This window comes from Terrapene carolina, unplaced genomic scaffold (assembly GCF_002925995.2).
Source record: "Terrapene carolina triunguis isolate 2854851 unplaced genomic scaffold, T_m_triunguis-2.0 Scaffold69, whole genome shotgun sequence".
Lineage (NCBI taxonomy): Eukaryota > Metazoa > Chordata > Testudines > Emydidae > Terrapene > Terrapene triunguis.
Window position 1 is genome coordinate 56,775,288 of NW_020664420.1, and position 25,021 is coordinate 56,800,308.

The window sequence follows — 25,021 nt, forward strand, 5'->3', positions numbered from 1 at the left end:
GCAGGTAGGAATGGCCCTCACTGAGTAGGGTCTGGTGAGGGTGATGACTGCTCTTTTCCCTTGCAGTTTTTTATTTAGTCACAGCCTATCTATGGCCCCACAAAGTCTCTGGACCTTCTTGTTAGCCTTTGCCTAGCCCTGGGATGGCCATCTATCAGTCAAGAAGGAGGCGGTTGGATTGTAGTGATGCCCTTTGTGACTGCAACTGTGGGTCCCACTTATGATCACTTGTTTGATCACATCTCGGGGCAGAGTTTCTCTGGGGGCATCCACTCATTCCCTGGACTCTTTTTGAAGAGCAATGGGTGCTGTTAGTGGTTCTCTGCTTGATGTGCCCCTCTGGAACATTCACTTTGTTTTCTCATTTGTCATCTCCTAGACTCAGGGGATTCCTATGGTCTTTTACACCCGTTCCCCTCTGAAGAGTGGGAGGTCCTTTTGGTTTGATAGATAGGGATCTGCTGTGAACATACGGACCAAGTAGGCCTGTGCACTGAATGAGGCAGGGAGTCCTGTGGAGAAAGTGGTATGTGATTATATAATTAAACACTGTGTATGGAGTATGATACCCAAGGGGGGGGGCTGAATTAAGGTTGCACTGGCAGCCTTAATTCTAGCATTTCCTAACTTGTGAATGTTTGGCTTTGCAACCTTAATAATGTACGTTTTGGTGTGTAATAATATATAAAAAGTCACATAGGAAGAAGCAAGAACTGAAAGGGGAATATTTCTGTCAAGAATAATAGACAAAGGTAATCATTCACACCTCCAGAATGAGGTGTTTTTATATCAGATTTCCTCCTAAAAAACTCTTCCCACTTGATGGAAACTTCCTTCTGACATTGTTTATTATTCTGGTTAGAAATGTCTAAAAGATAATGTCTTTAAAAAAATTCTACCTTGGCCCAGAAATTCTTTTAATGTGCTACAGAGCAACATTATCTCTATTTCTCGGTAGACACTGTTAAATTCTCTTTTCTCCCTCATCATTTTTTGTTCTTTTAATTTAAAACACTTCCTACCATCACTGTCTTGTAATAGCATTGCCTTAGACTGAATTTAGAGCAAGACAGAGAAGTACACTCAACTTAGGCCAGCAGATTATGATGGCTGCTGATGTGCTTTCCTCTGTTTCCAGTGCCGGCTGAGCTTCTAGCGTTCACCCATCTTATTTTTGGCTAGTCCATTAATTGTCTGCATCAGCTCCATTCCCAAAAGAAAAATATGCCATATGCCGTTGCCTACTTTTGAAAATATCAGGAGGGGCTTCTGTGATAACAGTTTATTGTGCTAGATCATTAAAATAACGACATGTGTCACAAAAGGTCATGGATCTTGGCTGTACACATGAATAAGAAATTAATCTAGTCCTGAAGCATGACATTTCCAAGAGCTGCCTGTTGTGAAAAGCACATGATGACTCATAACAGCCTTCTCCACTGTGGAAAATTAAGCCTATTGCAAAAAGCTAAGAACTGTCCATACACTGTCTGTACTTAAAAAGTAAACATTTTAAGATAGTATGTTTATAACCACCCTCAGCAGGAGAAATGGCAAGGTCAAGAAGTCATTGTTATACTCCGGGCTCCCTTGTTTAAACACACATCTACTGTTGAACAAAACCCTCTTACTATAGCATAGTGAATTTCCATCATTTATTTCAACTAACTGCATATGTAAATAATTTTAGTACACTAACCAGATAGTATAGAAACATTTTCATGTTTCTATACTGGGGAATTCACCAACTTCACCTCTCTCTCTCTCTCTCTCTGAATTCCCTGAACATATTTGCTCATTTTTTCCCCCTTCTAGTTATAAACACCACAATGTGTCACAAACCACCCTTTAAAGAATTGACTAGGCAAGTTGAGGCATGTCCCCTTGTAAATTAAATGCATGTGCAGTGGATAGAGCGGGCAGTCAGTCTTGATGAAATAGTGGGTCTGAGTTTTCTCCTGGAAGACAGAACTCAATGAATGTCACAAACAGGGTCAGTAGAATAGTTTTCTATAATAAGTGTATGAAGTATTTCTATGATACTTCTCTGAGCATGGCTGGTTGTCAACCCTACCTGCAGAAATGGTTCAGGCTTTCTCCTGCCTTTCTTCCAATTTTGCTCCTGGCTGTTACGGCAAATTTGAACAAGTCTCCAGAAATTCCCAATTCCTTTTGCTAATTTGCCTAAAACTCTTAAATATCTTCCTGACTATATATACACCCAGAGAGGGATCTAGTCAGCTGAGCTGAGGAGCTCATGTGTAGCTGCCACTGTGCAATTACCAGGAAATATGAAATATTAGTATCATGTATTCTATTCATTCCTTTTAGTGCATTCAACCCTTCACTTTCCTGTCCAACACATAGTCACTTTGGTGCTCTCTATTTTGGGCACTGTAACTATGAAAGCACTCATTAATTATTTGTATTATACTGATGCCTGGAGACCTCAATCTGGATCAGGGCCCCACTAGGCTAGGTATTACACAAACACAGAGAAGACCAGTTAGTATCTGGTGAAAAACATCCAGGCCAGATGCTCTGCTGAACCCCACAGGGGGGTGAGAGAAATAAAGGAGGCAGCTCCCTAGTTCTCTGTCTGATCTTATTCCTGAAACCAAGAGACTGTCCCCTAGCTGGGGATTGCTAGAGTGCATCTTATGCTATGGACATGAGGTTAGAGGAGCTGGCTCTGCCAGGCTGACCCCTGATGGGTGAAATTCCAATTGGGAAAATATAGGAATACAGGGAGCAGGCAACGGTTCAGAACAGCTGGCCCTCTACTTCAAAACAGGAGTCCTATAAAAAAATAGTATGTGATCATATAACTCCAGATTATATGATAAAGCACACGGGCAGAATTAAGGTTACAGTTATTTCCTATTTGAGTGCTTGGCTTTTTAATCTTAACAATGATGGTTTTGTAAATGGAATTTCCTAAGATTTTATTTTTAAAAAGTTTTAAGACAGAGCCAAAGAAAGTGCATTATGCACCACTGTTTTCTAGATAGCACTAGGATGCTGGAGATCAGGATTACTGGACTCTATTCTTGGTAGCGAGTGCAAACTGGTGGTTAAAGCAGGGGTCTGAGATATAGGTTTCCTGGCTACTATGTATTTGTCTCTGAATGATATAACCCTCAGTCATCTGTGGGTCTCAAAAGTGCTTGGTAAAGTGGGTATGTGGAAAGCAGACTTATTTTACAGATAGCATAGCCAAGCACCTAGGTTTTGCATATTCTTTCCAACAGGCAGTGTCACTTAGTGGGCAAAACTGAGTTCCTCCATGTTCAGGACCTGATTTTCCAGAGGACACTCAGCAGTTTTTACAGTTAAGTCTCTTGTACAGGCATCTCATACTGGCCACCTAGATTCAATAGCAGCTTTTGAAAATCTTGGTCCTGGGTTCCCTTCCTAGCTGAGCCTTCAATAAGCATGAGAGCTGACTGAAAATTTTCAATGAAAACTGTTTATCAGTGGCAAATTGGGTTTATGACAAAAATAATTTTTTCCCCGAGTAATGTCTGCTTGCTGCAGCTATTTCTACTTTTTGTCCAAAAATTTATCATTTGAAAAGGTTTGGGCCAAACCCCAAAAAATCAGATTAGGAAACACTAGCATGGTGCCTCATGCCCCCATTTTCCTCTATGGGCCAGGCTCACCAGTTAGACCAAGTTTCCAGTGATGTACCACAGCAGCTAGGCAAGTGGGGAGATAGAGGCTGGCCAGGGAGCCCATCCCAAAGGGAAGAACGGGGGCATAAGGTACCTAAATTTATACTCCCTATCTGCCCTGTGGGGATATTTCCAAAATGAAGATTTTGGTTTTCAGCTGAAATTTTTTGGTTTTCTATTTTTACCAAAAAAATCAAAATTCTCTATGAAAAAAATGTGAAACTAACTTTTCATCAAAATTTTCCCTCAGGCAGAAGAACTATTTTCCAACCAGCTCTCCTTCTGCATCTTCTAGTACTGTTATCAAAACTATGAACTACGGGGAATACCACTGGAAGTATGAAGCCTTGGTCAACAATAGCGGTCATGAAGTGCAGAAAACAAGTAACACCGGTTAGTGAAAGAGGTTAGACTAAAGCTCCCAGCCCTGGGCTCCTTCCCTTAAGCCAATGGGTGGTAATTATCTACTTCCATGGTTCCTGGATCTAGCCCCATTGTGTTGTTTTGTGGTTCTGGGACTCTGAAAGGTGCACCACAGCACCAAGCACACAAGTACAAAAGCTCCTATGCATGCACACATGGTAATTTTTCTCCCCTCCAGCTCACCTTGGTAAATTTTCAGAGAGAGAGAAGGTAAGATGTGTGGATGTCAGGAAGAGCATGGCTCTTCCTAGGTTTAGAGCAAGTTTTTTTTATGAAAAGAAAGAATGGTAAGGGAGACTGCAGACAGATTCAGAGTTGGAAGATCAGTGAACCACACAACACATTTACCAAGGACTGTCACTACACGGTCAATCACAGGATGGCATGATAAAAATCACCAATGACAGGGACAGACTAAGCATCCAGCCAGGCAGTCCTAAGCACCTACACAAACCCATTGGTGTGGTGCTCACTCTACAAGGAGGCTATATCTCTGAGATTTGCTTTGAAGATATGGAGATGAGCAGAGACAGTCCCTGTTCGTGCTTTAGGCAGCCTCAACATGACTAAAAGACTCTAAAAACCTCCTTTCCTTAAAGCGTTTTGATGGGCTAGGAGTAAAACTGGTGAAATTCTGCCCATGTCACTGTAGGGCTCTCAAGCAGAACAGTTCTTGCACTGCGCTTTGGCAGCTCTGCTATTTCATGTGGTTATAGAGTCTTGCGCCAGCGATGAAGAATAGAAGGTATAAAAGGCAGAGCTCACAACTTCCCCAAAGAGCTGGAAACAAAGTTGTAGAATAGTAGGAGGGTGTGAACCACTTCACTTTCCTGGAGCTGGAGGCAGACTTTGGTCAGGTTGTTCAGCTTACAGTGCTGGAGTTCTCAGAGCTCTTGAACCACCCACAGGACTAGTGAAGAGGCCATAAAATTGAATGCTATGCTGTACTTTTGTGGTTAAGGACTGATGTGCTGTGGATAGGACCACACTGCCTATTGTATAGTGGTGAAATGTGCTTTTACTAAACTATTCCCATATTCCTTGTAAAATAAGCACGTCAGTACATATATACAAACTAATTACCAGACACATACTTGTATTTACAACTGTATATGTTTGGGAATAATAGTATCTAACATTTCAATATTTAAAACTTGGCTAAGGAATTTAAAGCTACTAAAGCCCTTTCCATTCCACCAGAGAAGATTAGGACCATTTCTTCTAGTGAAACATTGTGGGGTTTTATTAAGTATCCTCTAGCTTGGTTTGAAGAGTCCAACAGGCTGAAGACCATTGTTCTGTATTTGAGTTAGCTGGCAGAATGCTATGATCTTCAGTAAACTCAGACTGACTTTTACATTCTGATGGTTCACTGTCTTTGCAGGGTGGAGGCAGCAGATTGTTTGCTGCAAGGGTATTTACTTCCCCTTCGGCAATGGCATCTTGTGGGCATGGCCCATACAAACTTTCCGATAAGCCAACGTAGTCATGGTCAACCACTATTGCACCTTGTAAGAGATAATGGTTGTCTGCAACAACAAAGAACATTTTGGTTAGAGTGGCCCTTTCTACTTCATTTAAAGTCATTCTATATAATTACAGAAAGACTAAAAAAAGGATGATGCTGGGTGCTAACCCATTTTCAAAGCAGTTTCAATAGCATGGCTAGAATATTTTTGTGAAGTCAATCTTACAATATGGACAGAATTTCTGGCCCTTAATTTCTATGTGCACCAAATTTTCAGTCTCCTCTCCTCTAAGATAAGGCTTGTAATGCCATCGTAGTAGTGTACATTCCTTTATTTTTAATGCTTCATTTTGCTGTCTCTCTGTGGGCCAAACGGAGCACCAGCACAGCTCCTGCTGAAATCAGTGCTTCATAGCAATTGATCTTGGATTCTTCTTTCTTTATATACTTATGATTAAATGTGGCCATCCCAAATGCATGCTAGAAAACCTTAAACCCTTTAAACTACATCACAATGTTTTCTGACATATAGAACACACACACACTGTATATACATACACTGCAGACTGAAAGCATTTAAAAAGGAAAGATTGAATGCTACTGTATATTAAGCAGTGGTGCAAGTAAGCCGGTACAGTCAGGTACACCGTACCCTTAAGAAATTTATTGCTGGTACGCCGTAACGGAAAGATACATTTTGAAGAATGAATTGTAGAACCCTGCACGGATACAAATTTATACCTGCGGATGTGGATATCCGCAGATAGAAATCGGTATCTGCTGAGCCTCAGGAACTGCAGCAGCGAAAGGAGCAGAATTTGGGGCCGCCGCTCCTCCAGCCCTGTCCTCTGGCTGGGCTGTTCAGACCCAAGACAGGAGACGCAGCTGCGTGGAAGAGGTGGTATAGCTGCACCAGAGGAGCTGCCAGCGGAGGGCACTAGCTTCTGGGAGCGGCAAGCCCACGTTCTGCTCCTTTCGCCGCTGCAGTTCCCAGGAGAGCCCTGGGATTCAGCAGATACCAATTTCTATCCACGGATATCCACATGCGCAGGTATAAATTTGTATTCGCGCAGGGCTCTAGGTCACGGAACATTTTTTGTGAGGGGGAACAGTGTCCGGGGGGGGAGAAGGGGGGGGTGGTACCCTACCGGTGAGAGTTAAAAATCTACTTGCACCACTGATATTAGGCCTCCTTTTCTGATATTTGTGCCCAAGTGCTGGGTTGTAATTTGACTGGTAAGCACTGAAGATTTTCATCTGAGTTGAGGCTGTTCAGTGTTTCAAAATCAATGCAGGTTGACACTCCTTACCTTTTAGAAAGGAAGAGAATTACTGAGTTCTCTAAATCTCCAGATTTACAGTCCTGTCTCACATGGCTGCTGACCAGGGGAATCCAAAGAGTGAAATACTTAGCTAACTGCTAATTTGCATTAGGATCTTTTGAATTAGATCATTCAGCAACTTTTCCTTTTTTAAAAAAACAAACAAACAAAAACAAAAAAACACATTCCAGTGTCTGTGTGGTTAACTCCAGCAGGATCCCTGGAGGTTTTGTCTGGTCCTAGTGTCACCATAGAGAACAGCTGGGATGGAGGACTGAAACATGCACAATTTAGTCAGGAATTTCAACTGTTAAAGGCAGGCTGAGCCTAAGCAACCCACCTCTGCTAGAGATGGGTGAAATTTTTCATCCAAAACGTTTTTCAGCCGAAGATAGAGACTTGGCTACACCAAAACATTTAGTGAGTTCAGTGTGATTTAGCCACATTGCTTTCGTAAAAACAACAAAAAACAAAGAATAAAACAAAACAAACAAAAAAACCCCTAAAAACCCAACCCATCAAGCATTTCAAATTTTCAATTCAAGAAAACTCTTAAAAATTAAAGGAAATTTCTAAACAAAAATTATTAAGAAAACCATTACATACTCAAAAGTGAAAGGAAATGTTTCATTTTAGGTCAAAACAAATTTTTCAGAATTGCCAGTAAACTGAAAAACCCGTTATTCACCCAGCTCTTCCCATAGCAGACTGCAAACTCCTGGGGGATTGCAGTTGGAATCTTTTTTGGGTAAAGGTGGGTTATTAGAGGCCATGGGTAAGGCTACATTTTAGTCACAGGTATTTTTAGTAAAAGTCACAGACCGGTCACAGGCAGTAAACAAAAATTCATGGACGGTGACCTGTCCGTGACTTTTACTAAAAATACCAGTGAATAAAACTTGCCGGGGGGGCTGCCTGGGGGCCCCGCTGGTTGGTGGAAGAGGACGGCCTGGCTGTTGGGGGGGGGGGGGGGAGGGGGGGGGGGGGGCGGGGGGGGGGGGGGGGGAGCCCCCACGGGGGGGGGGGGGGGGGGGTTGGCGGGGCCTTCCCACCCCAGCAGCAGAGTTTGGGTGTGTGAGAGGGCAGGGGGTTGGGCCACAGGATGGGGTGAGGTGGGTTCTGGGCAGTGCTTACCTGGAGAAATACCCAGAAGTGGTGACATGCCCCTTGCTCAGCTGCTAGGCAGAGGTGTGGCCAGCCAGCTCTGCATGCTGCCTCCGCCTGCAGGCACCGCCCCCGCAGCTCCCATTGGCTGGGATTCCTGGCCAATGGGAGCTGCAAAGCCAGCGCTCTTGCGGAGGCAGCATGCAGAGCTGCCTGGCCATACTTCTGCCTAGCAGCTGAGCAAGGGGGATGTCGCTACTTCCGGGGAGCCGCCCAGGTAAGCGCCCGATGAGTAGGGGCACTTCCAGTAACTCTCTCCCTAAGTATAACACTTTAGGCCCAGATCCATGAAAGGACTTAGGGGTTGTAACACTGAGTGGTAAGGTGCCTAGAAAAGTCACAGGAACACTGCAATCTGCGAAGCCTGAGGTGAGGTGCCTTGTCTCCCCATACAGTAAGTGAAGAGAAATAGGTACCTAAGAATGGGATCCACAAAAGCCAGCACACTAGGTGGGCAGCTACCTTAAACTACCAATGGAAGATGCTCACAAGATGTGTGCGCGCTAAGCCCTGCCCTTCTTTTGGAAATAGGTGGATCTGTACAGTCCAGAGTTAGATGCTTATCTGCTTAACAACCAATCCATGAACCAGGCACGCTGATCTTACTTTAAATTGCATGTGGGGCCTGAAAGAAACTCCCTTATAACCTTTAGCCTAGTGGATAGAGCACTCACGCAGGATATGCAAGACCCCTGCCTCAATTCCCCCTTCCTTCTGAGGGGAAGAAGCATCAGAGTGCCCACACTGCTAGGCTTTAGAGCCAGTAATTCTCACTTTCCTGGCCCAATTAATATTTTACTCTTCAATTATGTAATTAAAGGTGGAACAATTGCAATATGGGAGATGAGGGAGATCCATCTCAGAATATTCCCTAGCCTAGTGGGGAGGCTGGACTTCAACTGGAGGTCTCCCACATCCTGTGTGTGTACTCTACCCCTAGTTAGACTAAAGGTTATAAAGGGAGGTTATAAGGGCTATTTTGTGTGAATTCACCTGAGGCTCGCTAGCCAGTAGGTGTGCTCAGAGGCTACCTACCAGATTGGGCCTGCATGCAACTTTAGTTGGGCCAGATGACTTTCCTGCTTTGTGAATCACTCTGGGGCTTAGATGGGAGATAGACATCCCGACCCCTATAGTGAGGCAGTAGTGCACATCCTCAGACAGGAGAAACTTAGGTGATGAGTGACTTTAGGCATCTACAAGGTTAGATGGCAGCCAAGCAGGAGTTTTGTGGATTGCAGTGGTGCCTAAAATAGGAATTTGGCATCTAGGTACCTTGTGGCTCACACCCTTAATAATTAGCAATATAACTAAAAGCATTCTCCCCTATACACTACAGGTTGAAAGATACCCTACCAGAAACAGTCCACTGAGATGGTAACTACTCTTTAAGGACAGACTAACAGGGTAGTCAAGGAGTCCCTGCCCTGTGGCTGGGCTATATATAAATAGGAAGGAAAGAGTAAATTGAGAGAGAAGGGGGAAGTAGAAGCCATATGTGCTGCAGCGGGCAGTGGTTTCTTTCTGGCTCCAGGAGTCCAGCCAAGCCTGATTTAGTCTTAGGTTCAGAGCTCCCAAACATAACCCCAGGCCCTGAGGTGAGAATTTTATCAGCTGGTATGGTACTTGGTCCTGTGCTGGAGTCTTATTAAAAAGAAATGTTATTTATTCATTAGTGTGTGTTGGCTTCTCCTCCCAACCCATGGCTATGGCCACCCCAATTAGGGGAAGTTAAGGGGAGGCCACATCTGCAGCAGCACCACCACAGTGGGGGGGGTCACAAGGGGACACACAGGAACTGCCCACACCTTTATACATGGACTTTTTATATTATAGGTGCTTTTTACAGAATTTGTAAATTCAGCTGTTTGCTCTCTCTTGATCACCAAGAATGATCCAAAATTCCAGATGTGTGAAATAAATAGTTTACCCCTTTTTGCCATGAACAAATAAATGCAAAAATCACAGCAGTTTTGCTCCTGTCTTCACTGGAACAGGAACAAAGTTAAGAAATAATCTTTAAACATAGTTCAACCTAGATCTGCTTTTAATGTGTTTACCAGCTAGTGTTATTAGGGCCAAATCATGTTGAACTGGCTTCTAACAGGAGAAGAGTTTAAACATGATTCCTTAATGCTGTTCCCACCCCAGAACCTCCTTTGTTGAAAATGCACTGACTGCACGGACTACTGTACAAGGTCTTTGTAATTAACACGGATAAATTTGCTAAGATTTCCTCTTGCTCAATAATATACCCTTGTCTGACACTAAAGCAAGTGGAATTAGAGAAAACAGATTTACCTTGTCCATTGGATCTTCTTATGTATGGCTTAAGGTGAGACATTTTGATGGGTCTTTTTAGTCTGGATCCTGTGGTATCTCTTAGTATTGCACATCCATTATCTGTGATGTAGTCTATAATACAGGGACCAACCCACTCGGATTGGAAACGGCCATCTTTCCACCAGTTTTTCCTTTGTCTAAGCACTTCATGTCCAACTTTAAGATGAAATGGATTTACTTGCTTTGGCTTCCTTTTAATATTGACCTTGTTTCCAGTTTGCTGTTCATCAATACTATTTTTCACAATCTACATAGAGAAATAACATGAATTATAGCTTGTTTTCCTGAGAGGAGCTGCATGTTTTCATAACATTGATTGAATACAGAGTTTACCATGAAGCATACAGAAGTGTTATACAAAGATCTTTAGTCATGCACAAATCATGAATTTGTTTGAATATTTCAAACATGTTCACCTTAACTCTTGTCAATCTTCTTTGATAACACTTAAGTATTAGGTATTTACCTGGCATTTTGTAGCTTTCCTTTCCTCCAATACTCGATCAGCCTGTTTAATTGCTTCAAGGATTTTGGCAAACATACATTTATTATCCTCTTGTGCTTCCTGCAGTACATTTGAAGTCTCAGACACATAAGGGTTACGATTAAACATTTGGAAATATGGTGTATTTTGGACTGGCGCCTATTTATAGGGGGAGAACACAGGCAAACTTAGTACTTGTCTTAGTGGGTACTTGCATAACAACTTCAGTCAACTCCCAACAAGAGTGACATAATGTACACATACCATGGGAGTCAAGTTAAAAGCATATGCAATGGCAGATAAATTATCATCCCAGTCATTGGGGTGGTCTGCACAGTACTTGTTCAGGAAAGTCTTGATTGTCTTGCATGTTCTTTCATTTGTGTCATCTGTCTGAGGATAGGACAATACTATTTGTTTCATTCCAAAGAGCTCAAATAGTTCTCTGTTGATCTTTAAAGACAAAAACACACAATGCACAGGAATAATCAGTGCTTGTATAACACTGCAGTAAATATTATGTACTCAGTACAGTTTCTACTCTTTCCTACCACCATATATGGAGTGACAGAAAAGATTGCCTTGTATACACTCGTCTACATGCAAGTTCCAATTTAAGCAGTACAGTGTGGTCTGAAGGAATGGGTGTGGGATCCAGGAATTGCTGAGTTCTAAACCTGGTTTTGCTACTGACTCACTATGGCCTCAAGAATATCAAAATCTATGTCATTTTCCCCATCTGTAGAATGGTTATTACTATCAATCTAACTCTGAGGTGTTAATTAGTGTTTGTAGAGTGCTTTGAAAATGTAAAGTTCTTCAGCATCACTAAGTAGTACAGTATTTTCCACCTGGGGCAAATCTGTTCTACCAGATCACAAGGAAAGGCAACATACAGCAGAGGGCTGGAGGCCAACAAAAGGTTCTAATTCAGGTTGAGTCACTGACTTAGATTGTGACCTCAGGAAAGTCACTTGACATCCTTATGCTGGATGAGTCAATAGAGACTGGAGCAAATACATTACAATGAAAAATAGTTATTTTATTGCTTAATGTGTCAAGTTCAACAGGAGCTGCTTTGGAGCAAAGGGGCACCTTAGAGGCAGGAAGTGGAAGTGGCTGGAGTGCGGGAAGTGGCACGGGCCGAGGGATATGCTGGCTGCCGCTTCCCGCTGCCCCCGTTGGCCTGGAGCGGCAAACCGTGGCCAGTGGGAGCCGCGATCGGCCAAACCTGTGGACACAGCAGGTAAACAAACCGGCCCGGCCCGCCAGGGTGCTTACCCTGGCGGGCCGCGGGCCAAAGGTTGCCGATCCCTGGACTAAGGCATCTAAGGCATTATAACTTAGTGCCCATCCTCAGATGGCTTGGACCAGGCCCTGAATCATGAGAGCAAAGTCAATGGCCTCAACTCCGCAAAGGTAAATGGCAACACACAAATTTTCATAAACAAGTCACTGTAAATTTGGTACCTAAGCCTCTCAGATTGATTACAATACCCATGTATTCTAGACAAACATACCATCTTGCCTAAAATAAAGTCTTTTTAGGGTAGACTTCTCTTACCTGATGAACAAACTCTTCTGCTTGATCAATAACCATTTTTTTAAGCGGTCCATACAAGAAAAACACACTGACAATTGCCTTAGCAATTTCTACCGCTGAAGTGTCTTGTAGTGGCAGAACCACCACCCATTTTGTGAACAAATCTGTCATCATTATGACATACATATGGTTTCTGTGGGTGGTATTAAAAGGTCCCATTAGGTCTATTGTGACTGCAGTCCATGGATCCTCTGCTTTGATAGGGTGTAATTTGGGTACTATGATGGCTGTATTCTTTGCCACCTGGCAATGCTGGCAAGCATACACCTGGATCAGAAACAAGAAAAGAGGGACATTATTAACAAGTGTCTGCCAAAGGTATAATGTCACTAGAATAAACATTTAAATATTATCATTCCAACGAGAGCTGGAAATTAGAGCACTCAGTCATTTTACACCATTTTACATTTCTTTATACTATTAAACATTTGAGATAGACATTCAGCTATAACAAAAACAAAACCACCATCACAGCACAGGTTGGGAGGTGGTTGTATGAAAGTAATTTAAAGCTTAACTTTGAATATCACTGATCCTGGGACTTAGCGTGCTGTTCTAGACCCACAGTATAAATTAAAGCAGCCTTCACTATCTTTGATTAATACAGCAGCTGGGCATCAGCATAGAATATCAGGGTTGGAAGGGACCTCAGGAGGTCATCTAGTCCAACCCCCTGCTCAAAGCAGGACCTAATCCCAACTAAATCATCCCAACCAGGGCTCTGTCAAGCCTGACCTTAAAAACCTCTAAGGAAGGAGATTCCACCACCTCCCTAGGTAACCCATTCCAGTGCTTCACCACCCTCCTAGTGAAAAAGTTTTTCCTAATATCCAATCTAAACCTCCCCCACTGCAACTTGAGACCATTACTCCTTGTTCTGTCATCTGGTACCACTGAGAACAGTCTAGATCCATCCTCTTTGCTTTCAACTACCTGAAAGGGGGTTCCAGCTATCAAATCCCCCCTCATTCTTCTCTTCTGCAGACCAAACAATCCCAGTTCCCTCAGCCTCTCCTCATAACTCATGTACTCCAGTCCCCTAATACTTTTTGTTGCCCTCCGCTGGACTCTTTCCAATTTTTCCACATCCTTCTTGTAGTGTGGGGCCCAAAACTGGACACAGTACTCCAGATAAGGCCTCACCAATGTCGAATAGAGGGGAATGATCACATCCCTCGATCTGCTGGCAATGCCCCTACTTATACAGCCCAAAATGCCATTAGCCTTCTTGGCAACAAGGGCACATCCAGCTTCTCATCCACTGTAACCCCTAGGTCCTTTTCTGCAGAACTGCTGCCTAGCCACTCGGTCCCTAGTCTGTAACAGTGAATGGGATACTTCCGTCCTAAGTGCAGGACTCTGCACTTGTCCTTGTTGAACCTCATCCGGTTTCTTTTGGCCCAATCCTCTAATTTGTCTAGGTCCCTCTGTATCCTATCCCTATCCTCCAGCGTATCTACCACTCCTCCCAGTTTAGTGTCATCTGCAAACTTGCTGAGAGTGCAGTCCACGCCATCCTCCAGATCATTAATGAAGATATTGAACAAAACCGGCCCCAGGACCGACCCTTGGGGCACTCCGCTTGAAACCGGCTGCCAACTAGACATGGAGCCGTTGATCACTACCCGTTGAGCCCGACAATCTAGCCAGCTTTCTATCCACCTTATAGTCCATTCATCCAGCCCATACTTCTTTAACTTGCCGACAAGAATACTGTGGGAGACCGTATCAAAAGCTTTGCTAAAGTCAAGGAATAACACATCCATTGCTTTCCCCTCATCCACAGACCCAGTTATCTCCTCATAGAAGGCAATTAGGTTAGTCAGGCATGACTTGCCCTTGGTGAATCCATGCTGACTGTTCCTGATCACTTTCCTCTCCTCTAAGTGCTTCAGAATTGATTCCTTGAGGACCTGCTCCATGATTTTTCCAGGGACTGAGATGAGGCTGACTGGCCTATAGTTCCCCGGATCCTCCTCCTTCCCCTTTTTAAAGATGGGCACTACATTAGCCTTTTTCCAGTCATCCGGGACCTCCTCCGATCGCCATGAGTTTTCAAAGATAATGGCCAACAGCTCTTCAACAACATCTGCCAACTCCTTTAGCACCCTCGGATGCAGCGCATCTGGCCCCATGGACTTGTGCTCGCCCAGTTTTTCTAAATAGTCCTGAACCACTTCTTTCTCCACAGAGGGCTGGTCACCTTCTCCCCATACTGTGCTGCCCAGCGCAGCAGTCTGGGAGCTGATCTTGTTTGTGAAGACAGAGGCAAAAAAAATCATTGAGTACATTAGCTTTTTCCCACATCCTCTGTCACTAGCTTGCTTCCCTCATTCAGTAAGGGGCCCACACTTTCCTTGACTTTCTTCTTGTTGCTAACAAACCTGAAGAAACCCTTCTTGTTACTCTTAACGAGAGTATCTCTTGCTAGCTGCAACTCCAAGTGTGATTTGGCCTTCCTGATTTCACTCCTGAATGCCTGAGCAATATTTTTATACTCCTCCCTGGTCATTTGTCCAATCTTCCACTTCTTGTAAGCTTCTTTTTTGCATTTAAGATCAGCAAGGATTTCACTGTTTAGCCAAGCTGGTCGCCTGCCATATTTACTATTCTTTCTACACATCGGGATGGTTTTTTCCTGCAACCTCAATAAGGATTCTTTAAAATACAGCCAGCTCTCCTGGACTCCTTTCCCCCTTCATGTTATTCTCCCAAGGAATCCTGGCCATCAGTTCCCTGAGGGAGTCAAAGTCTGCTTTTCTGAAGTCCAGGGTCCGTATTCTGCTGCTCTCCTTTCTTCCTTGTGTCAGCATCAGGTAGGGAAGCCCCGGTCATGTCCCCTTTGCTCCAGTCAAGCTTCCCCCTTTGGTAGAAGGGAGGTGACGTGCATAGGACAAGTTATGCTGGCTTTATGCCACCAGAAGGTCCCTTGCACTAAGGTGATTTTCCTTTGGCTAGCTGCACAGGTTATATACGCAGAATCTGGCGTAGCACTGCACAGACCAGATTTATCTGCTTAGCAGGATCTCATCTTATATCTATCTAAACTAAATGCAAAGAACTGTTTTCATTTAACATGAAAGTTAGATAGATGATCAGAAGTATAAGGAAATGTAGCTGACTGCAAGAGCAACAATAATTTGGCAACACTGAACAACATGTATATGTAACTGTATATACATTTTATGTCTCAGGACCAGATTCTGTGGGTGCACAATCTGTATGTATGTGTGTGATAAGGGGTGCAAGAAGATTTCCAATTGGGTGTCCCACATAAGAAACTTCCCCCGTGTACCCCAATGCCTAAAAGGAGATAAAGCTTGGCAGAGCCACAATTTCTGTCCTTCTCATGCTCTGACCAGCCATTCTGGAGGAGTGTGGGTCTTGCGGGATAGTAAGCTGTATCCCATAAAGAGGGTTAACAGCGGTCTTGCAGCCTCTATGTATCTATGAGCACCTACACTTATTCTGTCTCCCTGAGTCTGAATGCTTCCTGGCGTTCTCACTGAGGCAGCACAACCCCTCACCATCACTTAGTACAGGCTGTTCCTACAATGTGCAATTGTGCTATACATTAAGCTACACTGTTAACAAGAAAAGGAGAAACAGAAAATATTACTTAGCCACCTTGCACATATGTAAACACTGATCCTATTGGGATCTTAAACTTGTAGTTCTGACTTTGTCTGACTAACACTGTAACTTTAAAAATAATTTAAAAATTTTAATAAGTTCATGTGCTTTGCTGAATCAGAGTCTTAGAGCTACTCAGGGCCCCAAGCTACAGAGAGCATTGGAAGTTTAGTCCCAACGATCTAGCCCACAAACTTAGTTTTTCTAACACCACATTTTCACTCACTCGTAATACTGAAAATAGTCTCTCTCTCTGAACTGAAGCTAGGTATCAGCCCAATAGCGATTTGAGGAGGAATTTTCAAAAGCCCCCAAGTGACTTAAAAACACAAATCTCATAGAAGCCAAGGGGACAAAGGTGTTTTTTTCAAAAGTACCTACAGATCATAAGTCCCATTGGCTTTTAATGAAAAACATGTTCTTAAGTAACTTAGGGTTTACTTTTAGCACAAACATGCTCACACACTCAACACACACACACTATTTTTAAGTATGAGCAAAATATCTGTTCAGCTATTTGAGTTAACAAAGTGAAGCAAAAGATACGAGTCTTGTAAAAGAATTATACAAAATAATCAGCACTATCTCAATTAAGCTTATTACAAAGATCAGATAAAGATATTCTGTAGTTATGACTCATACCCACTGTTTGACGTCATTTGTTATGGAAGTCCAGTAGTAACTAGACTCCACCAGAGTCAGAGTCCTCGATATGCCATGATGAACACCTGCAGCACTTTCATGGCATTTGTGTAGCACTCTCTTCTTCTCCTCATCTGAAACAATTACCAAACGCATCTGTTTCCTGTCTTTTCCCACATAGAACAACTTATTTTCTGGAAGGAAAAAAAATATTACAGATTATGTGTCATCACCAAGACAGAATGATCACAGAAGTCTATTAAACTATTGGATATACTTGGTTATGTATTTTATTAAACTCCTATTATTCACCATTTTCAGCTGTGTACAATTACATATCAAATCTATCTTTTGCAGGGAATCTTTGTTTACTGCAGTACTCCATTAACTCTGAATACAGGGCAATGCACCCTTACTTATCCCCATAAGAGCACAAGAGAGATTGCATTCCCCCATAAAGTCTCTCTGAAGTATAATCTATTAAGACTAAGAGGGTCACATGCTTCACAGTTTCTGTTGGTAGAGCTAATTGAACATGCCAAAAGCTTTTTGCACATCCCTCCATTTCCCACACGAGCACCTTGTGAGCCAAACTCCCATCTGCTCTGTGCCACTCCCTCCAGCCCTAACTATTGTGGTAAACCAAATGCTCCTTGTCAGGAGTTAAAGTTAAGGGCTTACATTTTGAGTTTCCTTGAGTCTCGGTCCCCCAATAGCTACAGACTTCACTAGTAGCTAAAATGGGCTTTAATTATTAGATGGATCTCCATATCCTTTAAATACAATTAAACATGCTGATAAAGAGGCCAAAGGGGACAGATTTTCTATTTTTGAGAATGTTCATGTATATGCTAACCTGGGATAGACAGATGAGTTTTATTTTATAAAGAAAGTACAAAAAAAAAAATCAGACACTGTTCAAATTGTGCTATGAGCAAGTCTTCACCTGAAGGAAACCAGGAAGTAATGCATTTCCCAAAAGAGAGAATATTTCTAACCTTTGAAAACAAATTTTTTGGCTGCTCTTCTTATTCCACTTCTCTCACTTGCTAACGTAGTTGGATGATATTCTCCTGTTCGTTTGTAATAGGAGATTTGTTTCAGATGGAGCCCACCATTCTTTCCGCTACGAACCATTGTTTGCCTAAAATGCACAAATATTTTACACGGGGTTTGGCTGTGACAGTTGCTCCAACTGTTACTAGATCCTTGTAGCCCCTTCATTCCCTTATACTTGAATATCAATTCTACACGTCTGACTGTCCCCCTTCCTCACCACGTTCTTGTTTTTGGGTTCCACATGCTGGACCCATGTGCTTTTATGCTTTCCTGAATCTGAAGATGGTACAGGTATGGCCTATGGCTCTGGGTTTGTAGGACGACTCTCAGGGTGCAGATTCTCTTTGTAGCACCCCCTCCTGAGATCTAAGACACTGCAGTCCATCTGCATAGACTTTGAGACTAGTGCTAGCTCTCCCAGACTCCCCAGTTGCTTAAGCACACCCTCTCCTAGAGCTCCAACCTCGTGGGCCCTTTGGTTTATAGTTTCTCTCTTCAGAGACATGTGAAAGTTGAAACAAACAGACAGCGGCTATGCAAAAGGGATTTCTAAAAACAGTGACTTTCTACTTTAGGCAGCACAAGCGATATGGAGATGTAGGTAAAAAACAATAAAACACCTATATGCCCTTCTCTGCTTCAGTTTCCTCACAACTCAAGCATTCTTTGGGGTTTGGTCAGAGTCCTCATGGGTATCTAGACTCCCCCGGCTGCAGCTCATGGCTTCTCCTCTGAATTATAGACTATCTCCCGCAGTCAATTTCTTTCAGCCTCGGCTGGTTCTACAGTCTAAATCCCTTCTCCTTCCAAAAAACTGTCCCTTTGTTCTTCTCCTGCCGCATCCTTTGTCTCTCTAACTAACCCATCCAGTTGCTGTGTTTTTAAAGGGCTATACCAATGCCGCATCACTTTGTTCCCTCTCCTGAGAAGAGGCAATTCCTTCAAATCCTAGTACTGTGCAGAGAAGTTGGAGAAAACTGGTTTTATCTAGGATGCAGTTACTCTTTTTGTCCACCCAGGCAATTTCTACTCAGATGCTGATGATCTTTAACGATTGACCTCTTCATAGACAGATCCCAGTGCCACCCTCCTGCCCTGTAGTGCAAGGAGTCTGTGGTAAGAATAGAGTAAAAGACAGCCACAGATAGGTTATAAAATCGAAGTGGAATTCATAAATTGTACATTGACAAATTCCTGAAATCACAACATAGAAAGTTTTCTGTAAATATATTGCTCAAACAAACTTTACATAGTCTAAACACTTCAATATAATTTTTGTCTTAGTAATTTTCTCCTGTGTAAATATCTGGCCATATTAATTGTTGTGCTAAACACTCTGTTCCCTTACTCCATTTTTATGGCCATCATGCTACATCATTTATCTCGTCCTTTACTCAGATGTAAAACATACACAACACCTATCACATCACGTAGTCAATCCCTCTGCCTATACATGATGTTGTTTACAATTATATTGTAAAAAATCCAAGTGATGGGGCTTCCATCACATCCCTTACAAAGACAATGAAACCACAGAGGGAGATTGCTATTTCAATTTTTAAATATTTATAAGGCTCTCAAATACTATGGTTGGGGATCATATAAGTATCTACCCAGACAGACAGGCATCTTGATGGAAAAAAATAGACAAAAATAACTCCCAGAATAGAGCTTACCACAAAAGCGTATCTTGCTCATTAATCTGTCAGGCAAATTAGATTTTGAAATCAGACTTTGCACGACAGGTAACAATTACTTCCCCACTCATGTGTTGACTTTCCTCGGTTCATGTTAATAAACTGAAATGCCACTAATAGAATATGTCATTAGCACAGGAAAAGCTTAGGTCTAACATTAGTAGCTTCAGAATAATTCCCAATAAATGACATGTGAAAGACAGAAAAATCCATGCAAGTTACATGGATTTTTTCCAGTAGTCCATTTTTAAAAAATCTGATCCAGCATTTATAAGCAAGAGTTTAAATTTATACAGTTTGATCCTGCTACATTGACTTCAATGGGAGCAAGATCAGGCTATAGCAGACTGACGTGATATATATCATTCCTTAATGTAATTAGGAAATTATTCTTGGTGTGTAAGCAATTTCCCCACTCATCCTTGCACTGCATCACAAGATGGACAGTGTGACAGAGCACATAATCAGAATGTTAGTTTCTATACTATGTCTGACAAGAGACAAATGATTAAGAGGAACTGACACTATCTAGTCACTTTGGAAGTGATCCATTGTGTCTTGTATGGTCTCATTAATGTTTCTATTTGAACACTAAAAATGTAAATCAGTGGGTATTGGTTTTCAGTTTACTGTTTATACCTTCCTCGTTAAACTCTTGGGAGGGGAAAAGCTCTACAATTATTATGTATGCATGAATATGCAGTATATTCCCCCTCCAAAAAAATGAAATGTCATGTGTTTGCCATTAATGAGATTTCATAAATATCAATAACAATTAGCAGGTCTAAGTGTTGTTTTGTTATTTTTAAGGAACCTAAAATTGTGCTTCACAGGTCAACAGAAAGACAAGGTCTTTTACCCCATAGAATGTCTAATTTTGGACATCATGGGCCAGACTTTCATATACATATAAGTTCCATTTGTAATACTGCAGAAACACAAAGGGGGCTTACTACAGCTGTAAGGCAGGAGAGACTCCTCAGGTGCTATAGGTCTGGAGTAGCTAAATTTATACCAGCTGATCCTCCAGCACAGAGGACATTTGTGGATGGGGATGGGCTATATCAGGAGTGGGGCCTGAACACAATGTGCTCTGGTGATCCTGGCTGGCAGAGTGGTTCTTTGGGAGCCAGGATAAGTGTAAACTGCCAGCATAAATTGGAGCAACCCAGAGGCTGGTCTGACGTAACTGGTGGAAGTGATATATATGGCATAACAAACAGCAGGAAGCAGATGGGGAGAGGAGGGATCAGCTACACAGCAATGAGATTGTTTTAACTTATGTAAAATAACAGAATAAGTAATCAACATTAATATTTCCAATTTTGAGTTATACTATTGCTATAAGATCAGACATGCTTGAACAACAGCATTAAAAAGCTAAGCTGCATTAAATGTAATAAGTTTTCTAAGTACAACATACACCAAGTCCCTGGAAACAGTGAATGTCTTTCACATAACATACAGTATTTGTTAGAATAGCATGAAATCACACAACACTATTTAGAATTGCTCCTATGTCTTCCTGTGCAGGAAAACTGCTTTTGTTTTGGTTAAGTGAGAAGTCTTTACTCATCTACAGCAATGGTAGCAACTATATTAGTTTGCAAAAGGGGGTTGATAAGTAGATTATATTGTAGACTACAAGTATGATGGCTAACTCAACAAACGCTTAAACATGTACTTAAGTGCTTTGCTGGAAAAAACTAAATAAGCTTCCTTCCTGGACACTAAGAATTTCCTATATCCCTATGGATTGTTTCAGTTTTAGTATTTTCTTTCTTACTGTGTGCTTTTCTTCACACCAAATTAGATGTCTTTCTGACAGGGAAGCAAAAGGAAGCTGCAAGAGTGGTCACGTGCCCCTCCCCAGCAGCATGGGCGTATCGTTTCGGGCACCTGGAGCATCTCGTGGAGAGGTAAATCACTGCGGGGGGGGCAGGGCTGGGGACACCCTGGCCTGTGGCAGATCAGACCCATGCCCTGTCCACCCAACCCCCTGCATATCCCCCCCATACCCAGACCCCTCTGAGCCTCCCCCCCCATAACCAGAACCCTCCCCAAAAGCCCCCCAAATCTCCACCCACTAAGTCTCACCCCCTGCACCCAGCCCTTCCCAGCCAGTGGCTTGTACCCTGCACCAGGCTCATCTGCTAGTCCTGGCTGGGCTGGGGGAAGAGTGCAATTCCCCTGCACTGAGTGGCTGGGTCTGACCTGCCTCCAGAAACTTCCCCTGGTTCTGTACCTCCCCTGTTTCCTGCCCCTATCACTTCTCAGCTGCAGAGGGAGGGAATCACTTTATAGGGAGCTGCTCCCCCATCTGCCCAACCCTCTTGCAACTGGATCCCCCCAGACTCCCCCACCAAGACTCAACCCCCCCTGTATCTGGACCCCCATCAAGCCCCTCCCGCCACCAACCCCACCCTTCCTGCATCCAGACCCCCCACCCATGTACCCAAGCCACACCCTGCTGAGTCCCCCAACCTCAAACCCCCACCCTGATGAGCCCCACCCCCTATGTACCAGGACCACGCTATGAGCCCCCCACATCCAAACCCCACCCCACTGAACCCCAACCAGCTTCACCTGGACCCACACCCCACCAAGCCCCTCTTCCCCAGTACCCGGACCCCCTGCTGAGCCCCATCACCCCACACCCAGCCCCCTCTGCTGAGCCCCAATAACCTTCACCTGGACCCCCTGCAGTGCCCCATTGCCCCCCCCCCCACTGAGCCATGCACACCCAGATTGCCCCACGCAGAACCCTCTCATCCCACATCTGGATCCCCCCACACTAAGCCCCTCCACACTTGGATCCTCCTGGGCTGAGACTCCCTGCTCACACTTGGTGCGCCTGACATGGGGCTGCTAACGCTAGTGAGTTGCTTCACCTCCTACTCTTGAGGGAATTCTGCACCAAAAAATTCTGTGCCAAAAAAATAAAAATTCTGAGCACAATTTTAAAATTCTGCAAATTGTCAATAATTAAATGCGGAGGCTCCAGCATGGCAGTGGGGAGCACAGGTCACTGGCTGTATGGAGGTCAGAAATCACCCAGCAGCCCTCCCTCTCCCCTCTGCCCCCAGGACACAGACCTCTGGGGCAGGCCTGGCCCCTGCACTGTGCCAGGTTTGGGTGCAGTCTCACTGCCAAGTCTGTGCTGGGGGGCTACCATGTGGAGCCTCCACATTTATTTGTTGACAAGTAACACTTGCAGAATTTTAAAATATTGTGTGCAGAATATTTTTTTCGGGGGGGGGGAGGAGGAGACACAGAATTTTAATTTTTTTCTCACATAATTCTCTCTGGAGTAACTAGAAGAGGCAGGCTTTTTTAAATCGCTTGTTAGCTAGCAATGTCAAAATCATAGTGTGGATGAGGCAATTATAGTCCTAACAAGTGAGCAGGTTGTGGGGAAACGCCCGCCTCCATCATGACAGCTTTTCCTAGTCTGGATTCACCCAGACAGTTTACAATTTCATTAACGTCTCAACAAGTGAACATGACAAACAATAGAAGGAAAGGGAATGGGAAGTGTCTTGCAACTCATCAGATATTACTGCTTATATTGGGCCAGATTTTTGAATCTATTCCCGCTACTTTCTGCTATTCCAGTGGTGCAAAGCAGCCCTTAACCAGCTATCTAAGGAGGACTGACAAGTGGCATGGTTCATCAGCAGCATCTTCTCTCCCCTCCCTCTCACAGCACCAGGCCAGGCCAGGCTCAGATCCAGCTGCCAGAATAGAATTTAGGGGCCACAGGCAGCTGGTATAAAGCAACACAGCCCCGAGAACGGGGAGGCTAGGATCTGGCCCAATGCATGAAGTGAAGTTGAAGGGTTAATATGGTTCTCCAAGATGGAATTTCTGTTTATTCAGTGGTTTTTAAACAATTAAGAATTTACATCCCAAAATGCTACATTAAAACAGTGTTAAGGAGAAGTCAAGCACTGAAAAGTTTAGGAAATTACTGGGAAATGTCAAATTAAAGTTGTCTGTACAATCTTAAATTTATCCCCTGTTGTGCATATGCATTCTGATAGTCTTTAATTACATGACCACATACTACCGTATTTTCTTGTCCTGTAGTCTCCAGTTTCTTTCCTTGTGTACCTTCCAACTTCTGAAACAAATAGAGCATGAATCCTAGAGACAAAAGCCCCTTCACTATACAACCCGGACTCAGCTCCCCAGAGCACAGTGCATCCCGTGTAATGAATGAGGCAGGGGTCCTATAGGGAAAAAAGTTTGACTGTGTAATTAAAGATGATCATAATGGGTACACACAAGGAAGTGAATGAAGGTTGCATGGGCAACTGTCATTCTGGCATTTCTTAACTTCTGAGCGCTTGATTTTGCAACATTGATGTTCTTTTAACACTTATGGGGGGAGTGGGGGATGCAAAACAGATGTTTTTCACTGCTGCCCAGAAGATGCTGCAAGGCAACATGAAACTGAAAAAAGTCTTGTTAATATCACCTTGCTGGTGGGCAGAGCTATCCATCGGCAGCAGCTGGCACTGGAGCCATCTGTCTGTGGGCTTGGGCAGACAGGCCATGGCCCCCGGGGAGGTCTGCAAGACTGCAAACTATGTCTAAGATTTCCAAAGGGGTCTGTAAATGAAAAAAGGTTGAGCCCCACTAGTGTAGACTGTTACGCATTTAGAAGATTATCTTCGCAACCGCAAATGCTAGGGTTGGTTTTCTGCGTGGACGTTTACGCTGTGGGAGTACTGATGGGCGAGCCCCACTGCCATACGCGCCAGGAGACGGGACCTACGCCTGAGTGGGCAGCGGAGTTTCCCCAACCCCAGTCATCCCAAATCCCAGCTAAGGGCCCTGAGCGGAGCTAAAGGGCCAGGCAGCCCGGCGGTCACACCCTGAGGCAAGGGCAGGGGCAGGGGCAGGGCGGCGAAGAAGGCCCCCGCCCAACCCTACCCACCTCACTCACGGACTCACTGTGTCCAGTGCTGCGGCCGGCCGGGCGGGCGCCTCGGAGCAGGAGATGCTAGGCTGCAGACTGAGCGTGGCTGCGTCCCTCCCTCAGCCCTGGGGAAGCCCACGCCGAGCCCCGCTCTCCGCCGCAGCAGTTGGAGTACTCCGAGCCACGTGGACTACGATGCCCAGCATGCACCGCTCCGATTATCCCCCAGCCAGGCGGCGCAGCCTGGAACACTTTAGTCTCCATGGAGATGAAAATGGAGCCTTATGTGCCGAGAATGGTTGTCCTCGCGAGACTGCAATGCAAGCTGGGGTCTTTAGTCCCGACCGGCCATTTCTAAGCTCCGTTTGCCTGCGAGGATTTGCACATGCGCGAAACAAACCCTGCGCGATATTTCCCCCCTTGTTGCCAGGACGCAACGAGTCGAGCACGTACAGCGATAACCAATCACACATTGGATTCATAAACACGCACCTGGCTATCGCGATATCCTGCTCCGAGGAGGCCAAGACCGTGTTTCTCTGGCCTGGCGAGACAAAGTAGTAATTCCGCGCGAGAGACTTATGT

The 25,021-nt window shown here is 44.0% G+C and overlaps 1 protein-coding gene across 4 annotated transcripts; it reads right to left on the bottom strand.

The window, feature by feature from the left end:
• Positions 1–4,758: 4,758 nt before the first annotated feature.
• Positions 4,759–25,014, bottom strand: GIN1 (gypsy retrotransposon integrase 1). Of its 4 annotated transcripts, none has more exons than XM_029910929.1 (9): positions 24,929–25,014; positions 23,579–24,126; positions 17,755–17,900; positions 16,757–16,950; positions 12,443–12,748; positions 11,143–11,331; positions 10,861–11,037; positions 10,353–10,641; positions 4,759–5,626 (listed from the first exon to the last, which is right to left on the bottom strand). In XM_029910929.1, exons 3-9 carry the CDS (start codon positions 17,891–17,893, stop codon positions 5,343–5,345), a joined length of 1,578 nt encoding a protein of 525 aa, XP_029766789.1. In that variant the 5' UTR covers positions 17,894–17,900; positions 23,579–24,126; positions 24,929–25,014; the 3' UTR covers positions 4,759–5,342. The 4 variants fall into 4 exon arrangements, with proteins under 4 accessions (XP_029766789.1, XP_029766790.1, XP_024052351.1 ...); XM_029910930.1 differs by lacking the exon at positions 24,929–25,014 and adding an exon at positions 24,455–24,555; XM_024196583.2 differs by lacking the exons at positions 23,579–24,126; positions 24,929–25,014 and adding an exon at positions 24,472–24,609.
• Positions 25,015–25,021: the final 7 nt, after the last annotated feature.

Bases quoted from the DNA above. Each gene is read 5' to 3' on its own strand.
- GIN1 (XM_029910929.1), bottom strand. From the start codon at position 17,893: ATGGTTCGTAGCGGAAAGAATGGTGGGCTCCATCTGAAACAAATCTCC. The intron at 12,749-16,756 runs GTATGAGTCATA...TTTCTGATCCAG, and splicing joins CAAATGACGTCAAACAGTGG to GTGTATGCTTGCCAGCATTG. The intron at 11,332-12,442 runs GTAAGAGAAGTC...TTGTCTTTAAAG, and splicing joins CAGAAGAGTTTGTTCATCAG to ATCAACAGAGAACTATTTGA.